Source organism: Rhopalosiphum padi, chromosome 2 (genome assembly GCF_020882245.1).
Source record: "Rhopalosiphum padi isolate XX-2018 chromosome 2, ASM2088224v1, whole genome shotgun sequence".
NCBI lineage: Eukaryota > Metazoa > Arthropoda > Insecta > Hemiptera > Aphididae > Rhopalosiphum > Rhopalosiphum padi.
Window position 1 is genome coordinate 24,272,869 of NC_083598.1, and position 26,277 is coordinate 24,299,145.

The following is a 26,277-nucleotide window of genomic DNA, read 5'->3' on the forward strand; positions in this document are numbered from 1 at the left end:
AAACTAAAAAATAATTAAAATACACTGCGTACTTTTGTTCAAATTTAAAAGTAAAAATGTTCTAATGACTTCAGATTTTCTATGTGGCATTAGATAAAAGTTGCTCTTTAAAAATAATCATCATGTTTATGCACATAAACACGGGTATTATACAAGTGAATTCATAGTACCTAGGAAACTACAGCTTCGTTGTATATGCTTGAGCTGCTTTAAGAGTAATCTTCAATTTACAGAAATAAAATAACAATTAATATTTATTATTGAGCAAGCCGTTCTCAAAAATAATGGTATATTTAACAACAACAACAAAAAAAAACAAAGTAGTTAATGTACTAATGTATAATAAGTATTTCAGACTCATATTCATATATGTATATATATATATATATGTATAGTAAATCGAACCAATAATAATAATATACATCGTAAATAAGTTGATGTTACGTCACATTATTTGTAAATACAATTTATTATATGTATAGCATTGAAAGAAACATAGTATACTAATCGAATCAAATGGTATAATCTATCACGGTAGAGTGACAAACGTTACATAACATATTGTTTTATACTAGTATATATGAATTATATATTATAATATATTATACAGGTACATTTTGATGGGAAATATGTCATCCGCAGCGGAAGTACCCGAAATATAGATATTATGATATTATTAGTCCATCGTGGAAAATAATATAAGAACGACTACGTTTCTGTTCGCAGAACACATTTTTATTATGCATCATAAGATATTGCGTTTTAAATATTTAATATAATATAATTTAGAAAGAGCGAGAAGAGTAAAAAAAAAAAATAAATAAATTACAATAATTTTTTACCTACCTAGCTACATTATAACATAATAGTTAATAATAATTCGAAATAACCGTATTCGTCGATAATTAATATTATAGAAAAATATATATTACCGGTATATTAACAATAATATTATAACATAAATAACGATAATATAATATACACAATAACAATCGATATTACTAGATAACACGTTATATTAATTATACGTTTTAAGTAGGTAAGAGGTGGCGTGTGGTATATGTATGAAATACGGCGAAAATACAGTATATAAAGTCTTTCAGAGGGGCGGCAGCCACGTCTTGGTCGCGGCCGGGAACAGGTCTCTGAGCTTGTCGTTGAGCTCTTCGTCCGGCACGACCGACAGGCCCTCGCACGACCTGGCCACCTTCTTGCAACACTTCAAGTACTCTTGAATCGTTTTGATGGCGGCCCGAGCCGAGCCCGTATCTGACGACGACGACGACGACGACGACGCAGACCGGCGCGCGAACTGTTGTTGTTGCTGCGGCGGCGGTCGGATGCCGGTGCGCGTTAACTGTCGTGGCGACGGCACAAACGGGAACACCCGGACCCAGTCGCCCTCCGAATCGGCGGGCCTACTCCAGTCCCGGCCGTTGCCCCAAACCGGTGATGAGAAAGGCGTGTTGCACAAGTCGGCGGCTGCTGCCGCTTGAGCTGTGGTCGCACCGCGCTGCTTGCCCGGCCCGTACAGTGTTGATTGCCGCGCGGACGACTGTGTCTGTGTGGTCGACGTCACCGTCGCCGCCGCCGTACCGTCCTTCTTCGCGGCGTTCGTGTTGTTAACGTTGTTGTTGTTGTTGGCAGCGTTGTTGTTATTGTTGTTGTTCGTCTTGCGTTTTGACTTCCACTTTTCTGTGGCTGCGGCGGCCAACGCTGTCGGCCGTCCATCGCCGAACCGTGGGCCCGATGCCGACCTGCACGCCATCCGGAATAGTGACAGACCGGTGTTGCACATCGGTAGTCCGAGCAGGTCGAACATGTCGTGCAACAGCGGCCTTTTCACACGATTGTCCACGTCGCAATCGTTGCCCAGCGCAGGACTGAGGTTCACCTGTAATACGCGTTTTTTCAGTCAGTGACAGTCCAACAACATTATAATACATTGTAACATAGTAATGTGTTATTATATGTTTTAAATAACAAATAACACCCCTCTTGGCCAAAAACATAAGTTTCGGGGTTTTTAAACCCATCAAATACCTGTTGAATAGGTAGCAGATGTGTACTTGCAATGTACAGCAATAATTGTCCGTCAATTATTCTGTACTCACAGTATTAATTAGGTTTATATTATTTCTATCGCAATTTCGATTGCAGTGTATTGCCGTTTCGGGATTCACGGGTATTAGTCAGAGAAAAAAACTATATATAGTCTTTAAAAAAAACATTTATATTATTTAAATTAAAATCGTCAGAACCAAAGTTAGATACGCGTGCTTAAATTCCTCGTGTCTAGCGCCAATGAAGTATTACAGAATAATCACCATAAAAAAGATAAACGGGAAAATTACGAATACGGAATAATAAAACACAAAGTCAACACAATAGTGTTATTATATAGTTCAGGGTGTATATTTGAAGTTTTTAAGTTTAATTTTTTTTATCGAATTAATTTTGTTGAGTAACATTTTGAGTCTAAATTATTTCAGTTCCGAACGAAGTTTCAGTAAAGATTTGGGTCACTAAATAAGTGATAATATTTATGTCTATTTGTACAATATCAATAGTTAAATGTGCATAAAATCAATCATAATAATAGGTACTATTTAATTTTCATGTATTAAATTTTTTTTATGATTATTATAATATAAGGTTTACCTGACATGATTGTCTAAACTTAATGTTATTTAGATACAATTTTTGATTGACTAATCTTATATCATATAAGTTATATGATTATGTATATATATAAGTATATACATTTTATGTATTACGGGTATATCTGCGATGCACTCAGAAACTATTCACTCAATTTTTATAAAATTATAATCAATGTGTGTGATTTGGTCTCTATCGTGAGATAAGATAGGTTTTATCCTGATAAAGATCTCAATATTACATTTTTATTATGTAATACATCTTTCAAAAATTGTTATACAGGTACTCATAATTAGGGCTTTGCGATTATTTTAACGAATGATATATAATCGGTTAATCGATTGAAAAAATACAACTTCGGGAAACGAAGTGCACAGGGTTTAGTTAGTATATATATATAATGTAAATTATAGATTGTTTCAGTTAGTGCGAATATTGATGAAATAATTTTAATTAAGGATGTAACGAACCTTGAACTTAAATTTTATTCGAACTTTCGAACATTTAATTAATTAAGCATATTTCAAGTATAATAGTAGTAAAATAGTGTTAACACTGAAATATAATAACTTTGAATTAATCTTTTATTATTCTCGAACATTTTGAACTTGATTATTCGAATCAAATTGTTTGATGTTCAAATTCTGATTTCAGACTTTCATTTTTTATAAGTTTTAAATTATTTGAGATTCTTAAAATTCAAAGTGCTAGAATACCTTGATTATTAAGTGTATTTTAACATGGTAACATACCTCCAAAAGCCAAGGTTTTAGATCAGAATCGACTAATATGTCAAAACCGTATAACTCGAAACAATTTGACGTGCTCGGTATGCCTGTACATTGGCTGGCCAACGTGAGACTAACGAGAACTGATATCTTTTGCCACAACAACCAATCATTGACACCGGCTTGGCGTATGTGCTGTCGAAGTTGTTGGAATGTCCACTTGCATCCTGTGCAAATGAAAATTTGCAAAAAGTTATATTATAATCATATTAAAAAAAATAACTAGAAATCGCTATACTTTCTTAGTTGTAACGTTATAAATTAGTACAATACTTTAGATATCTATATTATATTTACTATGTATCATAATCAAAAAATAATTTAAATTATAACTAATTAGTATTTGTGCCAAAAAAAAGTATGTCTCAACGCTCACGTTAAAAATAAAAATTAACTCCAGTTTTCAGTATAATAATTATGTACCTAGTCCGATTTTTTCTTTGGTTTCCGAATAGTTTGGACCCAGCTTATTGATCGAACTATTGGTCAGATGCGCAAAATGGTTGTCGAGGTTATTTAGCGAATACTTGTCGGTACTGAAACGGGTCAATCCCTCCCTGTAGACGTATATGGTGAGTGGATGGAATGATGGTACCAGAACGTACAGCCGCAAATCATACTTGTATCCACCAATGAGCATAGGATTCTTCACGTACCTCTGGACCACGATGTTGGTGTCATATACGAGCTCACCAATTTGCTGTGAACATAATAATATTATAATATATGTATAATTATGCTATTGAATGATAGATATACAACGAAACGACATTAAACGATTAAATGATGATGATGTTTGTTATGTTAATCATGATATTATTTTTATTATAAATATAATATAATGCTTACCGAAATTAAAGATATGCCTTTTCCTTGACTTTGGCCAACAGGTTTGCATATCCAAATCGATTTCTCACCGACGTCGGTGTCGTGACTACATTCGGCAGCTAACTTTGTATACTCTAATGGTAGGTTGTAGGAGTCTGGGCTGATAGTTCATAAGGGGGGCAAAACCGAAAAAAATAAAAAGTATTTAAGTTAAAGTATATTGACTCAACATAAAAAAAAACTTATTATACATGAAAAACTACTTTAATACAGGACGGTTTTCGTGATGTCACAACATAATATAAGAAAAAAACACATTACACTATAGTCCGTAAATAGCTTTTAGTTTCCCTTCCTGATGGCACAATTTAGATAAAAATATGTTTATCAGGCCGGGAATTTTCCTGCCCCTTGTGGTGGCAACAACCAGTCGTAAGTTTTATGACCATTTAACATGTCACGGAAAAATAAAATTGTACTATTGTTCTATGAATAAGGGCCTAAAAAAAACGTGCATTATGTATAATATTATATGTGCCGTTTATGAAGAAATATATAAACAAACACCTGAATGCAGATCGCGTGTGTGACACGTGGGGGATGATAATGCTCACCCCTATCTAGGTAATTTTTCCCATTGAAGAAACCACCCTCACTACTTTACAGACACGTGTAATTGCATATATTAGGTAGTTAATGACTATGTTACCAGTGAAACCAATGGATACCAAAGACAAAACATTATTGCTATTATTTGCTACTTATACATAGTTAATATATTATTCTTGTATTGTAATGGTGTTTTATTTTTTTTTAGATTTATCAGTTAGAAATTCCCATAACTGATAATAGTATATTTTTAATTGAATTTTACTTGATAATTGGCTGTGGACTTCAACAACATATATTGCATACATATGATCTTCGATGGAAAATTCTCAAATTTTATAAGTGATGACTAATTAAATTTTAAAATATACTTAAATCTAAATACATAGGTACATTTTAGAAAACATTCACTTCACAACACTCAATAGTGCACCTACTGTATAATTAGACATTAGTATTATGATATCATGACCCACTTTATTTGTTTATGAAAACTTTCCACGTCAGTAGCTTTTAGTCACGACGTATTACAAAGGTGCTTGCATATTAATACTCACGGGTACAACTATGGTATTGTATGCTTCATTCACCATAGAGTTAATAGAATGCAGTATGTTAATATTTTATAAAAAATTATTGCAGTTTATTTTATTTACACGGTTACATGGATTTTTGAACCTATATACTAAGTCTTATTTTCTAAGCTTCGGCGTAACTATAAATTGTAATATTAAATACAGAAGAAATAATTACAGATTTGTTTCATAAATTATTTTTAACTAAATAAATTATCCACGAGTGAATTATTAAGTATATTATATTACATTAAAATAACGTGGTAATATGATATTATGTTCATCTATCTCATTTATTTGACTAAAAATATGAATAAAATAATGTTATACTCAGATGAAGTACCACCGAAAAAGTACCGTTGAAAAATAGTTCACATAATTTAATCTTTAATCATTATGTTGATTATATGAATTATTTAATAATAAGTCATTAACTTACGTCTTTTAATAAATTAAATAAATAAAGTAATAAAGCTGAAATAAATCCTTTTATAGGAATTTAAGACTTTTTACGAAGTAAGAGGTAAATAAACTGTTGTGTATTAAACGATAGTGTTTATTTTCGTGTTTTGTATCGTACCACCCCATAAAAATATAACATAACATTATTTTTTTGTTTTTTAAAACACAAGACATATTTCATATATGCAATATGAACACTTGCGTGTATACAATAATTGTATATAATACCTACGTACATACCTACCTATCATATTGTATCTATATATTATATAATATATGTTCTTAGTTTTTTTATATTATTATTATTGTTTGTATTTTTGCCTCGTACAAAACATATCAATAATTCCATATAAAGTAAACTATTTTAATGCCCATTACCTGAATCCGAATAGTGAAGTGCCGAATATATTCTTCATGCATTTCAAATACCGCCACAAGTTGTCCTTCCGGCATAATGCTGATCCACTGGGTATATGGTTGTTGAACTAGACAGTATAAGCAATAATACACTATTAGTTATTACGAATACGTACATTGACATTCAAGTACTGCGTTTAGTTTAAAATAATAATTTTATTCATGCCGAATCTATTGTAACCGTTATCTATAATTGTATCCCGAGTGAAAACAATTAAAATGCACATATATTAACATACGTAAATATAAATCGATTATTATAAAATTGAATACTTAAGTGTAAGGAATATGTTTTATAATAACTATGCAATTTTTGTATTTTCGTATATACAAACTTTTGAAATATTTAAAGATAGTCGTTATATTAATTATAATATTACATTACATAATATGCATATTAGAATTAATCCATAGTAACACTAGAATTTAATTTTTTTAAATACTAAATAATTATTTTTTTATTTTTATCATACTTTCACTTGAAACAAATAAAAACTTAAACATCGTATATAATGTAAGATTGAGATGTGTTATTTCTACCAAGTATTAGGCAATGTTTAGATATCTGAAATGGAAAAAGGGGCTAATTTTTTTCAAAAAAAAAAATACTAAGTATTTATTGTAGTAGGTATACATAATATATTATTATATCATAAAAAAATTAACCCAATAATAATAATTATGGATACAGGGTACTTATAGTCTATAGGTATAATTAAAGTTTAGAAATAGGAATAATTTTTCTTTTTCGTAGAATACGCGCATAAACGTGATGAATAATTGTTTAAAATTACCACCGCCACAGCGATATTAATACATTAATGTATCATATATGTATACGACCACGGTGTACAAATAAGGCTTTACAATTTTTTTTGTACAAATGACATTATTACATAGTTAATTATATACACAATACAGGCACAATATATAACGCCAAGTGTAGTTTACAGTGGAGGATTTCAAATTAAAAAATACTACGATCATGCCGTTTAACGATATTAGGTATGTCAATTAACTGTCGTCGTGGAAGATTAATGTAAATTGAACTGTTGATATATACACGAGTACATTACAAACAAAGTAGAAAACCTGGACATTAGGTATACATAGACTGGCATTTTTGGACAGTATGAATAATAACATTTATTATACGTGATTGACAAGGCAATTTATATAATAATAAGTCTGATTCATGGCAGACAACGTGCACGTTTTATAACGATATAATTAAATATTAATAATTAGTATATGTTTATATAAAACTTAATTATAGCGTCAAATTGTAAATAAGTATCAATGCATCATATATATATTATATATGATATCTAGATTATATATATATATATATATATTTATGAACAGAAACCGCATCGTTTAGTTTTTGGCGCACAGACGTCAAAGACAGCTGCGTTCAATCGATGCGTTAAAAGAAATATATATATTCACTCGGAATCGGGTCAACTTACGCGATCTTTGTGGACAATGTGTGGCGGTGAATAACATTCACACACATCATACAAGAAACAATTTATAAAAACACACGCTTTATATTCCATATTCCGAACATACCTGCCATATTTTCTGCTGTTTATAGTGTGACAACGAGAATCCGGTCGATTTCCACCATAGATTCCAATACTCGTCCGCCGGCACCGACCACGCAGAATCTCCGCTCTTAGTTCCTTCGTATTCTTTCCAGCCACGTTCTTGGCACACCTGTGAACAATAAAGCAAAATAAGGAAATAATAATAATAATTACAATCAAATAAAAAAAAAAATTATAAAATAATAATACAGGATAATCCTATATAATCCGATTATTTATCGAATGTGTGTTCGCGCACGTCCTGTGCAATGTTCTCGCATTCTTCACGCCGCGGCGTGTAACCAGTAACTACTACCACCACTACCTCCACCACCTCTCATCCAAGACCCAGTTGATTTCCGACCGACAGAAAATAAACATTGCGGTGTGTACGTAACCACACACACACACACACACACACACACACACACACACACGCAACACCCTCCTGCTAACTTTTATATAATAATAAACACTAATTGAAATGTTTAGACTGTACTGCATTACCTCGTCATCGTTATAATATATTATAGCTAGAAATATCTATAAATAATATTAATAATAATAATAACAACGACGTCGAGATGATCGGTGTTTTCTGCTGGTCGTATAATTACGTATTAGCGGTAATGGGAAAGGGGTGATTCATACATTGTCGTTGGAATTGAATTATCGTAAAAAAACTATAATGCAAGTTTAGTACTTTTTTTTTTGTTATTCGTTATAATAATGTGTAATTTGTACCAGGGCCGGCTTAATTCTTTCAACGTTCAGTGCAAGAATTATTTTGGCACCCCTCCCTCTGATCAAATTTTAATTTGACATCTCTCACAGGCCATTTTGATTTTGGTGTCTTGTGCCGTCACACACATCGATCGTATCTAAAACCAGCCCTGATTTATACATACAATTCGGGATTAAAGTTTACATATGAAACAGACGCGTAATACACACATACGCCTATTAATAATATCGAACTCGATGTATTATATGTATCATATGTATTATATGTATTATATGTAAGTATAATGTATATATTACATATATTGTTTACTTAACTGACTTATCGTGCGGTGAACAAATTGGACCACACCCTTTACTTATCCCTTTATTTATGATATATTAATATGCGCAATATGCAATGTGTAATGTTATAATAAAAAAATTAATACATTTTTAAATTAAACAATATTAACGAATTAATAACAACGTGTAACCTGGACTGTTGGTTGGTGGTTCTGGTGATATTTTAAATTTATAAATTATATGCGTGTGTTTATTATTTTGTATTTAAATTTAATGTACATGTGTTTTATAATAATATGACATACTGCACGTTGGATTTAACAGCAAAGACAATACGTACAGCACCGTCAGGCATCGTTAAACGTAAAAAACAATTAATTATGGTTGTACAAATATTAACTAGTTAACTTTACTATAGTAGATGGGTAATAGGTTTTAAAACGATGGCCGATGAATACAATAAACACACTAAAATAAAAGAGAACATTATTTAAAATTAAATAACTATATTTTATAAGTACTGCATAGATACAAGTTTCAAATTTATTAGATTGATAATATTATTGGTTATAATATACCTAAATATTTTATAATAATAGTATTTTTAATTAATAATAATACTATTAATCTATCCTAAGAATAGTAAGAATCTTTTACATTTCGTAAAATTTCAAATCAATTAGAATGGAGATATTTTACATATTTATTTTAATTCAAATGAAACATAATTAAAAATCAATAATTTCAAATTGAATGCTAAGCAAATAATTTTAAATAAACTGTTATAAGGTTTTTATTTATTAAGATTATGCATTTGTGTTGTATATTATCAATGGAATAATATTACCAACTTATAGAATTTACATTGTAAAGTAACTTTAAATTAATTTGAATTTTGCTACTATAGAAGATGTTCTCCACATAACCACGTATAATAAATACAGAATATGTACCATTTAAAAAATAAGGTAAATTATGTTGTGATAGCTGATGGTTTGATTTTAAAATCATTACAGCTTATGTAAGTATAAAACTATAATAGAAGTATATTATAGATAGGCACACAATGCGCGATGCATTTTGATGTTTGTGAGTATAATTAAGTTTTAGTTTAAAATTTTTCATTATAATATTATGTCAGTTTCCATGAGATTATTTGTAAGTATATAGTTATCAGTTTAAATATACATACATATATGACGTAAATTTAATTACCTATAAGTTTAAAATATGTTTAAAATCACAAAATTATACAAAAAAAATACAAAATTACTTTTTATTAAACTGATTCTTAATGATAATTTATTATATAATTTTATTGCACATAGTCTTTATTATACTATTTATAATATTCACAAAGTTATGTGTTCAATATCTTTGTAGTTATTAATATAATTTCATACATATCTATTATATTATTTCTAGTTAGGTACTGTGCAAAGTTTAACATTTTAATTTTCCAACTATAAAACAAATAGAATTAATTGAGGTATAAAAAGTAAAAAATATAATAAGAATACCTACTGAATATATTATGGTGAAAATATTTTAATGATCTAGAAATGAAAAATATAAGATGCAATACCTACTACAACAAATAAATTAAATGTGTATTATGTGGCTTGTATATTTTTATTTTTTTGCCTAATGATTAAAATGTTTCTATTTATAGTATATAACCGTACACATGGTCGATTTTACTTTAGTGATTTTAAAACATGTTTTATATTAAGTTTTATCCCTGCTTGTGTGTTTGCGTTGTATAAATGTATAATAAGATGTTGTCTTAGTCCAATCGACAATTTATTATTCAAAGCAACATTCGTACAAGATACCAAGGATAAATTTCAATTTATTGAAGTTGATTTAGCAGTTAGTTATAAGATATGTTTTTTCATATTAATTCCCTATTGTAGTTTCATACGAAAATACGAAATCAAATGTTGTCTAACGTTTAATCCTTTAATAAAATATTTAGACGACAAATTATGCCGTCAAGGCTAATTCTACACAAATGTTATAGGAAAATATTAACCAAATGTAGGGAACGATGTGCATGCCGTACGTAAATAACAATCCTGCAAGTTCCATTAATTATTTTTCTACTGAAGCGGTTGTAACTTGCAAATATAATAATTGCTGTTACGATGTAGTTAGGTTCGTGACATTTAATAAAGGGCAAAAAACCTACAAGGAAATATATCGTTTGAATTTTGTTAAGAAAAATATTAGAACTGAATGAGAGAATAAAGCATTCCTAAAAAATCAAAAGACAATGTATAATATATGTATTATCGGGGATAGAAGTATATTAGTGCACTTAATTTCGAGTAGGTACCTATTTAGTTCATTTATTGTTTTTTTTAGGCAACACCGAAGCTAGTGGAGTGTGGAGAAAATAACACCTTTAAAAGCCAACGCCCTATGGATTTCCTATAAAACGGCCAGCCGACTGGAAAATATTTTTAAAACAGTAGGGGTTCCCAAAGGATAGATAGTATGTAATATATATGCTTCCGAACTTTACCTGTATGAGCAGAACTGGGCCAGTGCCGTTATCGTTGACACGGAATATGAATGGTCGGTCTTCAGATCCGATGGATGACATATTATTGTCGATCTTCTGAAATTATGTAATTCTAATAATAATAAAACATAATACATATCGGTACTCATACATATATATTATATTAAATGAAAATAACGTAGCAGTGTATACTACATACGATATAACAGTATATCATTTATTAATTTATAATAGGTATAAAAATATATTATTATATTGTAATTTGTTGTAACTTGTAGGGAAATCATAATATAATTTATAATAACGAAACCGATACGCGAATAACCGTTTCGGAGTTCGGTCAACGGTGAAATGACCGGCTAGCTGACACTCCGACAGATGCACGGCGATGCGTGACGGTGAAAATCTTTGGTGGAAAAATAATAGTTGTAAAAAATAAAAATCATGTACGTTCTGCGGAGATAATATTTTTGCAAAGTTACTACCTATATTATATTGTTGACAGTTACCCGCAATGGCGTAAATATTAGGCCAATGAAAAAAATGTGACTGAATTGAGGTCCCCAAGTTTAGAAGTGTGCTTCTTTACTGGACGTCACGATGTCATCAAAATCATTAGTATTAACTTTTGCATAAAAATGATTTAATTTTTATTTTAAGTACCAATTAATACTAGTATTATTAATCGTCAAGGTTTCAATGTAACAGTCAATGCAAATTTTAAGATTTGCACACAAATTTTATATAAAGATTTTATTGTTTAATTTTCGGGTAAAACAGCGATTTATGTTAATCATTATAAATTTAAGATTTTGAGTATGGTGAAAGTAGAAAAAATTGGTTTAAAATTTATTTTCAAATGTAATAATAAGTAATAGCTATATCTGTATACAGAAGTGTATATGAAGTTAAAAAAAAATTAAACTTCTATAAATAAGTAGGTACTATACTACTCCTTTTGTAGCACAATTATAAGTTCAAATATATTGTATAATATACTTAATTATTGATGAATTGTCGATAGGTGTGTCACCAGCCTTCAGAGTTCAGGGAAGGAAATTATGTGCTTAGGTAACATATAACAATATTGTATATGGTGACAAATTATGTATTAAATTATTATTTTCAGAAATGTTGGGTAGCAATAGTGACTGACGTTTTGTTTAATGAGTAAACTATTTAAACCTTATCCAATTTTGGTTGAATAGTTTATAGAAATCGACTGTCAAAATTTGATGGCTAGAGTCTACATTCTATAGGATATTATTATTTATTACTATAATTAAATCGAAAAAATGTTGGTTTTTTTTTTATACAATTAACGATTTTTAAATATCAGATTCAAATCTACGGAATAAGTAATTAATTCTTTTGACAGAATCCACTTAGAATAATTTATAATAATATTTAGTATAACCTTGGACAGAGCACTATATTTTATGACAAACATCAAACTTAGGAAATGTATTTAAGTGTGTACCACAGATTTATCAAGATATGATTTTGATGTGGGTAGAGTAACTTTAGCGTCTTTTGTATATATTTTAATAAATAGTATATTATATATACTAATGTTTTATTCAGTTATATATTTATATATGTCTCTGACTCTCCAATCTCCATTAATCATGTTTGTTTGTTAACAGTATAGGACATAGGTATTAAAGTATACCTACTTACTATTTGGTATATGTATTATATCAATTTATTGTAGTGATTCAATTAAAAGTCAACAATATGACAGGTTCAAAATCAAAATAGAATGTCAGTAGTCTGTATGATTTAGCTAAAAATTGATCTTAAACATAATAGGTACTTATATAATATTAATGTATCATAAATTCATAAATAATAGTTATACTTGTATTAATGTATTTGCTTAAATCTAAAATATTAGTTTTTAGAAAGACCAAGTAAAAATAGAAAAAATAGAAAAAAATAATATTACTTATTCTTAATAGACATTTTTTAATGAAGTAAAATCGATTTCTATCAATGATATAATACAAAAAATGAATATTTTTATAAATAAAAAAAATATTTTACATGTTAGTTAAACATGCAATGTACTCGACTGTAAAATAATGTACGTAGGTACGGCAACAATTCAAAGAAACACTCAAAGTTAATTAAATTGTACAATATATTATGTGAATACTTATTATCTTTTTACTAGTATAAATAATACCTGGATATTTATTTAAACGTAGAGATTAATTCATACAAAAAATAAAAATGATTTTACATTTTAAACGATCAATTTCATTTTCATATTAAATCATACAATTGTCAATTAAAAAAACTTTATTCTCATTTCTCATATCTAGTTAAAAAAAATTAATAATAATAGCAATATTAATAATAAGTAACTAGTACAATTAATTCATGATAACATCAAATTTAATAGAATGTCAGATATTAAAAAACTGTCAAAAAAGATAACTAAATTTTATTTTTATTGTAAATAATTGTTATTTAATCATCATTCAAATATTTGAATTTATAATGGAATATTGTTATTTTAAAAGTTTGTTTTTGACAAATTTCAATTAAAAAACTAAAAAAATGAATTATTTATTTATTTATTTAACACTTATAGTTACTTATGATTTATCTTTGTTATGATATAAATGATATAATTAAATTCTACTTAAATATTTTACTGTTAAACTTTAATATCATATTTAGGTTAATAGATTTATTATTTTATCATAACTAAAAAGCAAAACTTTATTATAAATAATAATAATTTATTTTATTGATATTTTTAAATATAATAAAAAAATGAATATAATTTTGTTTTTTATTTATGTATAATTGAAGAAGTTCTTCAAATATATTAGGTATTGTTAAAGGGTTGGATTCAAATTCATAGTATAATATTCTAAAATCCTAATAAATTTTATGAAAGTTATGGCAATCTAATTTGACAGCACATTAATGCGTTGACATAAAACGAGCTTACATATTGTAGAAAACAGATCAATACAATCAACTTGGTACAGCATGCGGATAGCGGATACATACAATTAAATCACATCCTAAGAATGTTCTTCTAAATTATAATTTACCAAATTAATCATCTGCAATGCGTAACCATTAATTCGAAAATATTTTGTTACAGTTACACCTTTAAATAATTGTAGATTGTATAGTTTTTATAAGTTAATAACTTTTTCAAAAAATAAAAAATAAACTTTTAGAGTTAGATATATTGAGTTTATACCATTTATCACAGTAGTGCACCTATTGTGTTTGTGCGATAATAATTGTAAAATCCAATCAACAGTGATAATTGCAATTTAGTCGTAATTAATGTAGTAGGTATAGGTATAATTATAATATAACCTGATTTTAAGTAGCGTAAAGCGTAATACAAACGATGTAAAATGGGTCGCTTTAGTTATATACGTAAGTACAGAGGTATAATATGTATGAACGTTATCGTTTGTTCGTCAACTCGAGTATGATAAATGATAATACACATACATGTGGACCATAAAAAAATTGTTTCTATTATTTTTAAAGTCGTATAATATAGTTTAGTAGGTATAATAATAATATACACACGGGATATGAATATAAATAATAATACTGCTACTGCCTAAATGAAGGTCGGCTCCGTTCACAAATAGGTATTGGAACGGCATATAGGTAAATTAAAAAAAAAAAAAAAACCAATTAATTCTTCACCTACAACAGTCAAGCTCGTGCTCCATTTATATAATATTTGTATGTACTCCGAGCGGAGGTAGTTTGTGGACGAGTCTGCCGATGACAATTATTGCTGTATTAGTAGTATTACCGCGTGATCGTGTAAATCGCCAACCGAGTAAACATTGTAAAAACGAACCAAAAATTAAAACCGTTCTACCTAATAATACCTATAAAATAAACGAACGAAATACACATATACACACACGGCTAGCGGACCGGACGACACGGCGCCTGCGACGGACAAAACGAATCGAGCGAACGAGAGCGGTGTACGCGTGTGCGCGATGCACCGCGTCGGCAACACGTGTGGCGGCGGCGTCGGTGGACGCCGATACCGACGGGCCCTGTTCGCGATTCCATCCGCATCGAGTCGTGCGCGCGCGCGCAATAATTATCGCTTGGCTGGCCGGGCGGAGCTGCAGGAACCGTTAAAAACGCGCGTTCCGGTCTTGCGGTCGCGGGTCCGCTGAGAAATCCCCGGCCGTTTGGTTTCTCTATTAAATTGGCACCGACGACGTCTACCCGACGGCACTCGGGTATGATATTAATGCCCTGGATAATACTATTATTGTTAAAGGAAATGATTTTTTTTTTACAAGGAAGAGGGGAGGAAATGCGTTATAATGTAAGAACACGATTTTTGCTGGTACACCAGAAGAGCGTTAAAAAAATGTTAAAATAGGGTGAAATGTAGGAGAAATAAATACTTTTGTAAATGTGGCATTTTCACATGAAAGTATGGAGGAGGGGAGAGAGTAGTGAATATTTTTTCCTTAGCTCCATCGAAGATTTTTTTTTTTAATCCACTCTAATAAAACGCAACACCCATATTATGTGTTGTCTCTGTCTTTTAAACGTACAAAATAGCAAAAATTTGTTTGTGGAAGTAAAAGTATTATCTATGGTCTCTTGTTAGTCTTTCACCATATTTTAATTTTTAAGCGATTTATGAGCATTTTTATATTTTAATGTTTAATATACTTATAATTTGCTTAAAAATTAAAATATTGTAAATAACCAACGAAAAATCACAAACAGTCTTCTTACTTTGAAGTTCGTTCATAAATCAATTCACTCAAATTTGCTATGTTGTAAGTTTGTGAAACGGAGAAAACATATGCAGGTGTGGCTACCTTTTAAGCTACACAGATTCATTTTTATTATTTTTCAAAAAACTATTTAAAAAATTTCATTTAGGGGCAGATGAAATGTATGTGTATTTTATACGGAGCTACTCAGATGATAATGACTTCGGGTTTGTTCATAACGCGCAGCATCCGTTGCGAATCCGGATAAAGCGCGTCCTGTGGTGTGTTGCCTCGATGCGTTTATAATTTGCATCTCCGCACTAAACCGTTGTGATCTGCCCCGTACAACTTATTATAACTCGTTACATCCGCAAACATAAATCGATGGAGTAAATGGCGTTTGGCACCACAAAGGTCTTATTGTTATACTACCGCTTCACTCATATTTTTATGTATTATTATTTATTATGTATACGTATTATAAAATATATAGGTACAAATAGAGCTAATAAGTTACTTATCTTTATTACAGAATAAAGTTCCCGTTCTTATCGAACTGTCTGCATCGAATCAACGATTCTATAATATTATACAATAACGCACAACGCACTCAGCTACTTTTAGATTCGATTATATAGCTAAGTTTCAAAGATAGAATCGGAAATAAAATATACATAATCGGAAATGCCAAAATCGAGTAAATGGCAATAATAATATTATAATTTTTCGTATACTCTTTAAATATGTACATTTTATTATTATACCACCGCCGCATTCAGACCGTTTAATCCAATTTCGTCTCGTATATAAATATAGAATGCGTAGTACTTACGATTTGGGTCAAAACGCACGATCGAGCAGACAATAAATTACTCATTTCACTGCTTGTTTATAAAAAAAGATTTTAAATTAAAGAATAGTTTTTATTTTTTATTTGTATTATTGACGTTGCTGTAGTAGTTATTATCATATGAGTATAAAATAAATAATAGGCATTTAAATATATATTATATTTATGTGCGTGTTTTACTTTTTTAATTTAAGCGAAGTGGGAAAATATCAACGTTTGACGTATGAGAGGAAATTGGCACTATAGAGGAAATGTCCTAGATTCAAATTTAACGAGTAGTGGGATCTAATGATGAGTTTCTATAGTGTAAAAACTTTACAAGTTATTATTCTAATTTAAAGTGTTCTTAGTTTTTACCTTCTTCTAAAATCTAAACACTCAAGGATGTTATAAAAGGATGTTTAGGGCGTCTATAAATAATATAATATAGTACAATTTATAAAAATAATTAATCAAATTATTACTGGAACTAAAGGGATTCTTAAAATTAATATAAATTTGAAAGATGAAGCCTTTTAGTAAAGATACGTTCGCTTTAATTTATTACTTACTTACTTTTTCGCGTTTCGACCACACCCCCAATCCCGAAGATGACGGATTAGAAAGGTTCTACTGTACTAATTAAATAATAATATGTTATATACATTATACAACACATATATACCATACAGTTTTTTTATGAATTAAGTTAAACGTTTTAGCCATTTAGGTATCTTTGGAGTAAAATGTCTTATGTATAAATTTTTAATCTATACCTAGACAATTTCCGAACTACCTATTTCAAATAATATATTACATTTTGTATGGCTGAAGTTAATATAACTACCGTATAGGTATAACGACCATTGAGTAATATGAATAATATGATTATTGACTGTTGAGGATTGAAAATCAATGATTATGACATGAATAAAATAAAAAAAATAATTTGCTAAAATTATATCTGCAACTGTAAGTAATATTACGCACACCTATATTATGTATTACGCATTATTATTAACTAGTTAAGAGTCCTTGGCGATTTTTAAATTAATATTTTAACTGGCTTAATTGTTAACTGTCTTATTGTTATCGATTATCGAGTAATAATTATAAACACATGATTATTATTAAATATAATATATTAATATTAATATTTATTATAAATACTAAATTGTAATGTTTTCATGGACCATATTAATATATTATTATACCTATTACAGTATTACGATTTACTAATGGACACGAATACTCAGTTCGATTTTTTAAAAAAAGGCAATATACATTTCATTTTAAGGACGTCTTGCCTGCCAAGCAAGGTCACGAGTCACGATTGTCTTGCGTGGGGGGCGACAAATACAAGACGGCCATGGGATTAGAAATGGCAGTAAATGCAAAAGATTTCAAAATGATAAAACTGTTATCTTTAACAATGAATTCAAGATTGAGTTCTACTATAGCATTTATCTTTTGCGATCATTGTATTGGATATTGATATAAAAAACATTATTAAGATTAAACAATGTATACTGTAAATATATACACATATAATTATTATTATGTATACAAATTTTAATATTTAAATAGAAATAGGTAATCTGTAAATTATTATTATTTTTTTTTTTACAATAAGCTAGAGTAGTATAATATAGTATGATGGCTGATTGATAAAAGCCACCCAGCGGTGACAATTTTTTTAAACTTGATATTGAACTACGTATATAAATTAATTAATAAAAAAATTAAAAAGATCTTACACATTGATTAATATATTTATTTATATTATATTTTATTGCTATTGTTTAAACATTAAATTTAAGTTGAATTAAGGTAACGAACTATCACATTGCATCATTAAATGTGATATGATTTAAAATAACATCATTGAGAGTTCATAAAAAACGCATAGATACGCACAATGTTAATCGAAAAGTAACTGTTATTATTTCCGTGACTTGGCGAATAAAAGCATATCACAATGTGATCGAATCACGACAAAAATTCACGTCACGTCATAAACATTGAGGCATATAACTATAAAAGACTAAGAGTTTGTTTATATAATAATAACTATAATAAGACTAAGAGTTTGTTTATAATACCTATTACCTATTATGTATTAAATCAATTCAAAACAGGAAACGGTTAATACAGAATAAACGCAGTATTTCATTAAAATGCATAAAAAATTATTTTAAGCTATATTCTTACTTTTATAGCTAACTGCATAATTAATATATTACTATTTATTGTTGACCAGTGATCACTTATCTAAGTTTTAAGTTTATTTTTGAATAATAATGTAGTTATTTTCTTAGTAAGCTATTATTTACATGACATTTTTAATTTTTATTAAACATTGGATAATATGTAATACAAAAATACAAACCTATAATATAATATCTTAGTCAACCTACAAGAAGTAATTCAAAACAAAATCGCACATGTGCCATGTATAATTTTTAAGTAGGTACCTATTCACTGAATAGTTAAAAATATCCATAAGCTTTTTGCTTAAAATAATATTATTTGTAGTCTCGTAGACCATAGAGGGCATGTTATTGTTATGTATACGAGTATAATCTACAAAAGGTTGTTATTACACTTATAATAATGCTTATTGTTAAAACAAACGAATATGTTTAAGAAATGGGTTACCATAATAATTGTAAGAAAAATGTTTATTTTATACATTTATTTATTGTTGGTTTTAAGGGAATATTTATTAAGTATTACGCAATTTATTATTATAATTTACTTTACGAATGTCTATCATTGAACTATGCGAATAATTTAATAATTGCATACCATTATTTACAATAAATAATTATTAAAAACTATCATTCTTTTCAAATAATTAATAAATTAAATTAAAATAAAATAAATAAATAATTTTGTATTATTTCATAAAAGTTAAAAAAAAAGCTGATATCCTCTAATATGATGAATATTATTTATTTATAATACCAGGGAAGAACCACAAAATTCTACAAAAAAATCATAATAATATAATATATTATAGTTAAAATTGAATACTCTAATATAAGTATGCTTACCCCGATTTTTCTTTTTAAAAATATGTATTTTTAAATTTTGATTTTTGGAAGTTTAAACTTTAAAGTAGGTACCTATATAAGACTAGATTTTACTGAAATATTTATGTTTCTCATTCAAGGAGTATGTTATGAATTTATATTAACCTTTTTTTTTCAAATGAGAATCCTGCCTTTTTGCTGTAAATTATTAAATAAATGGATTTTTTGTAAATGTTAATGTATCTAGCTTAAAATTTAAACGGTAAGTTTTTTAATTATTTAATTTTGTGTATTTAGATCTTATGCTACTAAACCTACAGTAATTGGTTTGGGAAATATGGGTGCTATGATGATTTAAACATTACAGTAATTAATTAAACTATTTTATCAAAATTTTATAACTTGTAAAAAATATCTAAGTTACTAAGTATAATAAATACTAATTTTAATGATACACCATTTTATAATTCTGTAAAACTATAACTCAGAAACTGCTAGTTTAAATTTTGATTAAGATACTTACATACACACATTTTTAAAAAAAAAACATCTGTTTAATATTTTACCAATTAAATAAATTGCAAATTTTCATTTGAAAAAATGGAGGTGAGTATATGCTAGGCAAATCATTGTATATATATATACATAAATATATAAAATATTTAATTACTAGAACTTATTTAATTGTATTATTTTATTATTAAAAATAAGAAACCAATATAGACAATAAATTCATAGTTGTACAAAAATTAGATAGAATAATTAGAACTAGTTGTTACTTGTTATTTGAAATCAGAGTATGCAAGTTATCTGAGAGTTATGCAGCTAATAATAATTAACATTATGAACCTAGAAACGCGCATGTATAATAATTAAGGTTGAGTAAGATTTGGAGTAAATGGCGGGAAATTTAAAATTGATTTGTGATATCAATAGAAAAATAGTCAGTTGTATAAAAAAAAGGCGGGCAAGTGGATATAGCTCTGCTGTATAGTAGAGATAGAGAGTAGGTCACTGATCATTATAACGTATGTGTTAAATTTGAATGTAATGACAGGTATCATTGTATACGAAAAACGATTCTGAACGGAGATGATTTATCTGTCAATGATAATTAGTAGGATATATTATATTATTACCTATATTTAAATTATAGTATATCGTTATTTTACTTGATTTCGAAAAAAATTTTCAAAATTTTTTCTAAATTGACACTGGAATTTTTTTTCAGTTACTTGAAGGAAAACTTATGGATAACCTTGTATTGGGTTTTTTTACCTTAGGTATAAATCACAACAATTTTATGAATTTTCAACTTTAAAATTCCTTGCAAATTTTCGCGATTTTGATATATTTCGTAAATATTTGAACTTTAAATGCTTATAAACAAAAATTGTGACCAACGATTTTTGATTTTTTTTTCTATTACGATAAGTACAACTTATAATAAACCTTGTATTCAATTTTAAGGATTTTTTGGATAGCCAAATTTTTTTTATCCGCATTTTAAGAAAAAAAACTTAGAAAAATCGAAATTTTCAATTGTCTATAAAGAGCTTAAAATTTTTGAATATTTTGAAAATTTAATCGTAAATAGATAACCATAATATAAACATTTGGTGAAAATTTCAAGTTTTTACAATGATTCGTTTTTGAGTTACAGCAAAATCAAAAAATCGATTTTGTCGAAAAGTGGTCATGCGTAAAAATTCTTGTTTTTTCGTTATTTTTTCAGGGTTTTTCCCGACGCTTTTGAAAACTACTGGACATTTTTTACTTTTGACCCCCCAAAGTACCAACTAGATGAATTTTCCTTTTCAAAAAGGGACAGACGTCGAATATCGAAGTATTATTAGTTATTACTACTCCAAAACGTGATAATAAAGAAAAAAACACACATCATTGTAAAATCAATACATTCATCATCACTCCGTTCAGAATCTAAAAATATTGATTATACAAGAATCTTCCGCTCTCGAATGGCCAACATGTCGAGGTTTAAAAACATATGCACGTATATTGAGTGTATAGTGCATTTAAACACATTCTTAAACGTCAAACCATTTTAATGCATATATCAGGGGTAGCGAACCTTTTTAGTGTCAAATTTTCCAGTCATTATTTTTTAAATTTTTCACGTGCCTAAAGAAAATTATATTTTCTAAGGATAAAAATAAAGTTACAAATTTATTATATATTGTTTTATTGAGTAGGCATGCCTTATTTTGTTATTATAATTTTTTAAATGTATTTAATTTGTTTCTTCGAATTTCTAATAAGTTATTATTTATAACAGTATTATAACTAAAACTTTATAAAAAGCTATAAATTATTGTTAACAATTTCAATTTTTTATGTGCCATTGAAATTTGATCAATGTGTCACTTTGGGCACGCGTGTCGTGGCCTCGTAGGTTCGTCACCCCTAGCATATACAATATACTATTATACTAATAATACATGTTATGGTTAGTGTGGAATGCCAAGCAATGTACTATGTACCTGTACATTTTCCGTAAAATGTGATTCGTAAATTGTAACAAATTAATGTTTATACAATAGTTTCATGCTGTAGGTATTTTTTTTTATTAAATTTGAAGTTCAATAAATTATTTGCAACTATAATAAATAAATATTACATTTTATATAACGGTCGTCGGCCATAGAGACATAATAGTTTAGGAATCTGTGCATGATATACGCAAAAAGATAACTCGTGTGCATCTTATCAGTTACCTTGAAGAATCGTCCTCAAATCATAATACAGGTGACTCGTTTTGTCGGATCGGAACTGATGCCCCTCGAATGTATGTGGCTTGCAAATATACGTACACGACTACACAAGATTCGTTTCATCGGAATTTCGTTTAACGGTATGTATATTTAAGAGGATGTCGCACCCGCATGTGTTGTCTTTGTCATACACACGTACAACATAGTACATTTTCGTTCACCAGTTTCAATAGGGTGATTTTAGTTTTAATAATGTTAATGAAAATTGACTTATTATCAAACTTTTAGGTAAGAGGTAAGAACATTATCTGTGTTCTCTCGTTAGTTTTTTATATTTTAATTTTTAAGTGAATTATGAGCATTTTCAAATATTTAATAATTTTTATACTCATAACTCACCTAAAAATTAAAATACTGTAAAAAAACCAAGGATTGAACACAAATAATAATGTTCTCACCTAAAAGTTTGATAATAGGTCAATTCACTCTAACATTAAAACTAAGCACCCTATATTGAAACTGGTGAACGAAAATTTACTATGTCTTACTAACGTACATCATACCAAATTTGCGTTCAGCAGAATACATTTTATGTTATTAGATTTAATATTATTGGAGTAAATTTATCTACTTAAAGGTAAGAATATTATATAGGGTATCTCATATGCTTTTATTGATGTTATCATTTTAGAGTGACCAAGTGAGTTATGAACATTTTAAAGTTGTAATTTAGGTGTAAGTGATGTAATTCATTTTAAAAGGATAATATAAATAAACGGCAACACGTTATTGATGGACAGTTTGGTTTGATGAAAAATTGTTGAGAATCGATATGGAGAAAGGATGCGAAGTAAAAATCGGCGATGATCGTTTTTTTAAGACTGACCTACGGACAATATTTTGGTTACCCAGTCGTGACTCGCGAGTAACGTAAACCATAATATAGACAACTATAGTCTCAACCACAGAAGACCAGAAGTCTTATCTGTGGTTTACATTATTAACGATATACTTGCAAGTAGGCTAACCGCGATATTTTCCATTGTCAATCAGTCGTAAGAAAACTGGTCGATGACGGTGCCATTAAATTGCCGACCAAACTATTTTGTTTTTTTTTTAATAGAGGTGTACTACAGTGTATAAACGTGTAATATTAATACAATTACATCGGAACAAGTTATCTAGGTATCAAAATCAATATATATAATATATATATATATATATATTTGCGAACTTTATCATTTCCTGTCCGTCATCTGTTCACGAGGATTATGATCTGAAGGCGGCAAACACACCATGTAGATATTACTAATATTTTTTACAGGTTTCATACAGGAATACTATAACAGGCGCTAAAACTTTTTTCCGCCTCATACCTACTTATGAATGTAAATTGTTGACAATAAAAGTAAATTTTTTACATGTTTTATGATAAAATATGAAACGAATCTAAGTCAGAATGACAAACAGTTATTTACTAAATTATATACCTATATGTACTACCTAAATAAATATTGAAGTAACTTAAATTGTTTCGTGTAGTGATTTTTTTCTATCTACGTGATTTACAAACATTAGCAACTTTATTTACTCAATTAATTATTAATATGCGTGGTATAACACTGATACCATCTCAATTCCCATACCGATTATTCACTAATTTTAAATTATGGTTCTGGGCATACTGGTATGTAACTATGGCACTACGCTTTGTAATAATGTGAAACAATAATGAACATACAATAAACAGCAGCGACATTTCAGCAGCCTGAGTTTTATTTCAAGAAGTGGAGGCTGGTAAAATTAAAAATAATTTCTATGTGATATATATACATTATACATATTCGTATTATAAAATAAAGAATGGATACTGACAAAATTAAAGAAAATAAATCACTACAAAAATATAATTTATTATATTTCTACAGGGCAATTTAAATTATTTAAATCGATTTTAGAAAATATATAGGGAAATTATGAATTTTGTATTTACTATTTCTAATTACAGATGATAATAATTTATAATATCGCGTTAGTTTACTAAAAATGTTAACTAATAATTATGAGTGGCATCAATTTTTGTTATATTTGACACCAAATAATAGCTCTAACGGTTCTCATTGGTGCTGAAAATGTAAAAAATAGCGTGGTACATCTTTGATAAAAATGTGATTTTTTTAAACTAATTTGTTTTAGTGTTTATCATAGATATAATTATACTGTAATAACTGATAACTATAATTACAAAATATATTATTATAAACAAATGTGTAAATATTTTATAAAATATATAATAATATTATATACCTACAATAAATTTAATTGTAGTTATAATATACATAAAAAAAATAATTTTCTTAACCTATTTTTTCAAACTTATAAAACTGAATATAAAGATACGGATAGTGCTACTAAAAAGATTCAACGATAATATTCTACCTTAAAATTATGCCACAAACTCTTACAATTTTTTTTAATGGTTTAATATTTATTAGTCACACATCATGATTTATGACCTACCTATAAGGTTAAATAGTTGAATAGATTAAAACCGGAGTGTTATGACTGTTAAGTTAGTGATACCTATGTATTATTATATTTTTAATAATAGTTCGCTACAAAATAAAAGGTAAATAGGTAGTGTACTAGCGTGTATTTAATATTGACAGTTTACCTACCTATTATGGTCTATTATTATTTATTGAGCAACATTTTGATCATTTTTTTTAGAAAAAAGTGTTAGCAGATAATATAATAATAAAATTAATTTTAAATTTTATTAAAAAGTTAAAATTATAAGAAAAATATTGGATCATACAAATTACTATAACTTATATCCGTTAATAATTAATTACTATTTAATATTAATTAATATTATGATGTGTACCTACGTTCAATTTATTTGTTTCAATTATATTTAATACAATTTAAATTATCAAACACTAATGTAATATTTTTAAGTAGTTTTAAAATAGTATTATAAAAATCAAATTAACTATTACTATAAGCCGAGTAATAGGTATTTTTTAATCGTGAATATAAAATAATTATTTTTTCATTGTATAGCTACCTACTTTTTATAATATTTTGCATAACATAATTTATATTTTTAAAAATTAATCGAAAAATTATGGAAATTAGAAGGATCGATAAAATATAGCTGTTATAATTGAGATAATTTTTCAGACCTTCGTAGCATATATTCACGTTTATGAAAAACATAAAATTTGACTTACCTTTAGTAGTATTGTATATATTAGAGTTGAACACAATTAATATTTCGTAATTTTAATAGGCATCGCCTAATTTAAATTTGATTTAAATAAAATAATGTTGAAATAAAAAATTTAAAAAATGAAATATTATAGAGTTAAAATGGTTAGCAGAATTTGTTAACAATTAATAATATGTATGTAGAACTGTGAATCCCTACAGAAACTAAATAGAAAGCATG

General features: G+C 28.0%; 1 protein-coding gene across 9 annotated transcripts; it reads right to left on the reverse strand.

Moving 5' to 3' along the window:
* Window positions 1-251: 251 nt before the first annotated feature.
* Window positions 252-26,277, reverse strand: LOC132921402 (probable tubulin polyglutamylase TTLL2). Of its 9 annotated transcripts, none has more exons than XM_060984416.1 (8): window positions 26,060-26,277; window positions 11,483-11,575; window positions 7,913-8,059; window positions 6,302-6,408; window positions 4,299-4,437; window positions 3,873-4,149; window positions 3,414-3,616; window positions 252-1,894 (listed from the first exon to the last, which is right to left on the reverse strand). In XM_060984416.1, the coding sequence occupies exons 2-8, from the start codon at window positions 11,561-11,563 to the stop codon at window positions 1,100-1,102; spliced, it is 1,749 nt and encodes a 582-aa protein (XP_060840399.1). In that variant the 5' UTR covers window positions 11,564-11,575; window positions 26,060-26,277; the 3' UTR covers window positions 252-1,099. The 9 variants fall into 9 exon arrangements, with proteins under 9 accessions (XP_060840399.1, XP_060840394.1, XP_060840396.1 ...); XM_060984411.1 differs by having other exon boundaries at window positions 11,483-11,578; XM_060984413.1 differs by lacking the exon at window positions 26,060-26,277 and adding an exon at window positions 15,180-15,516.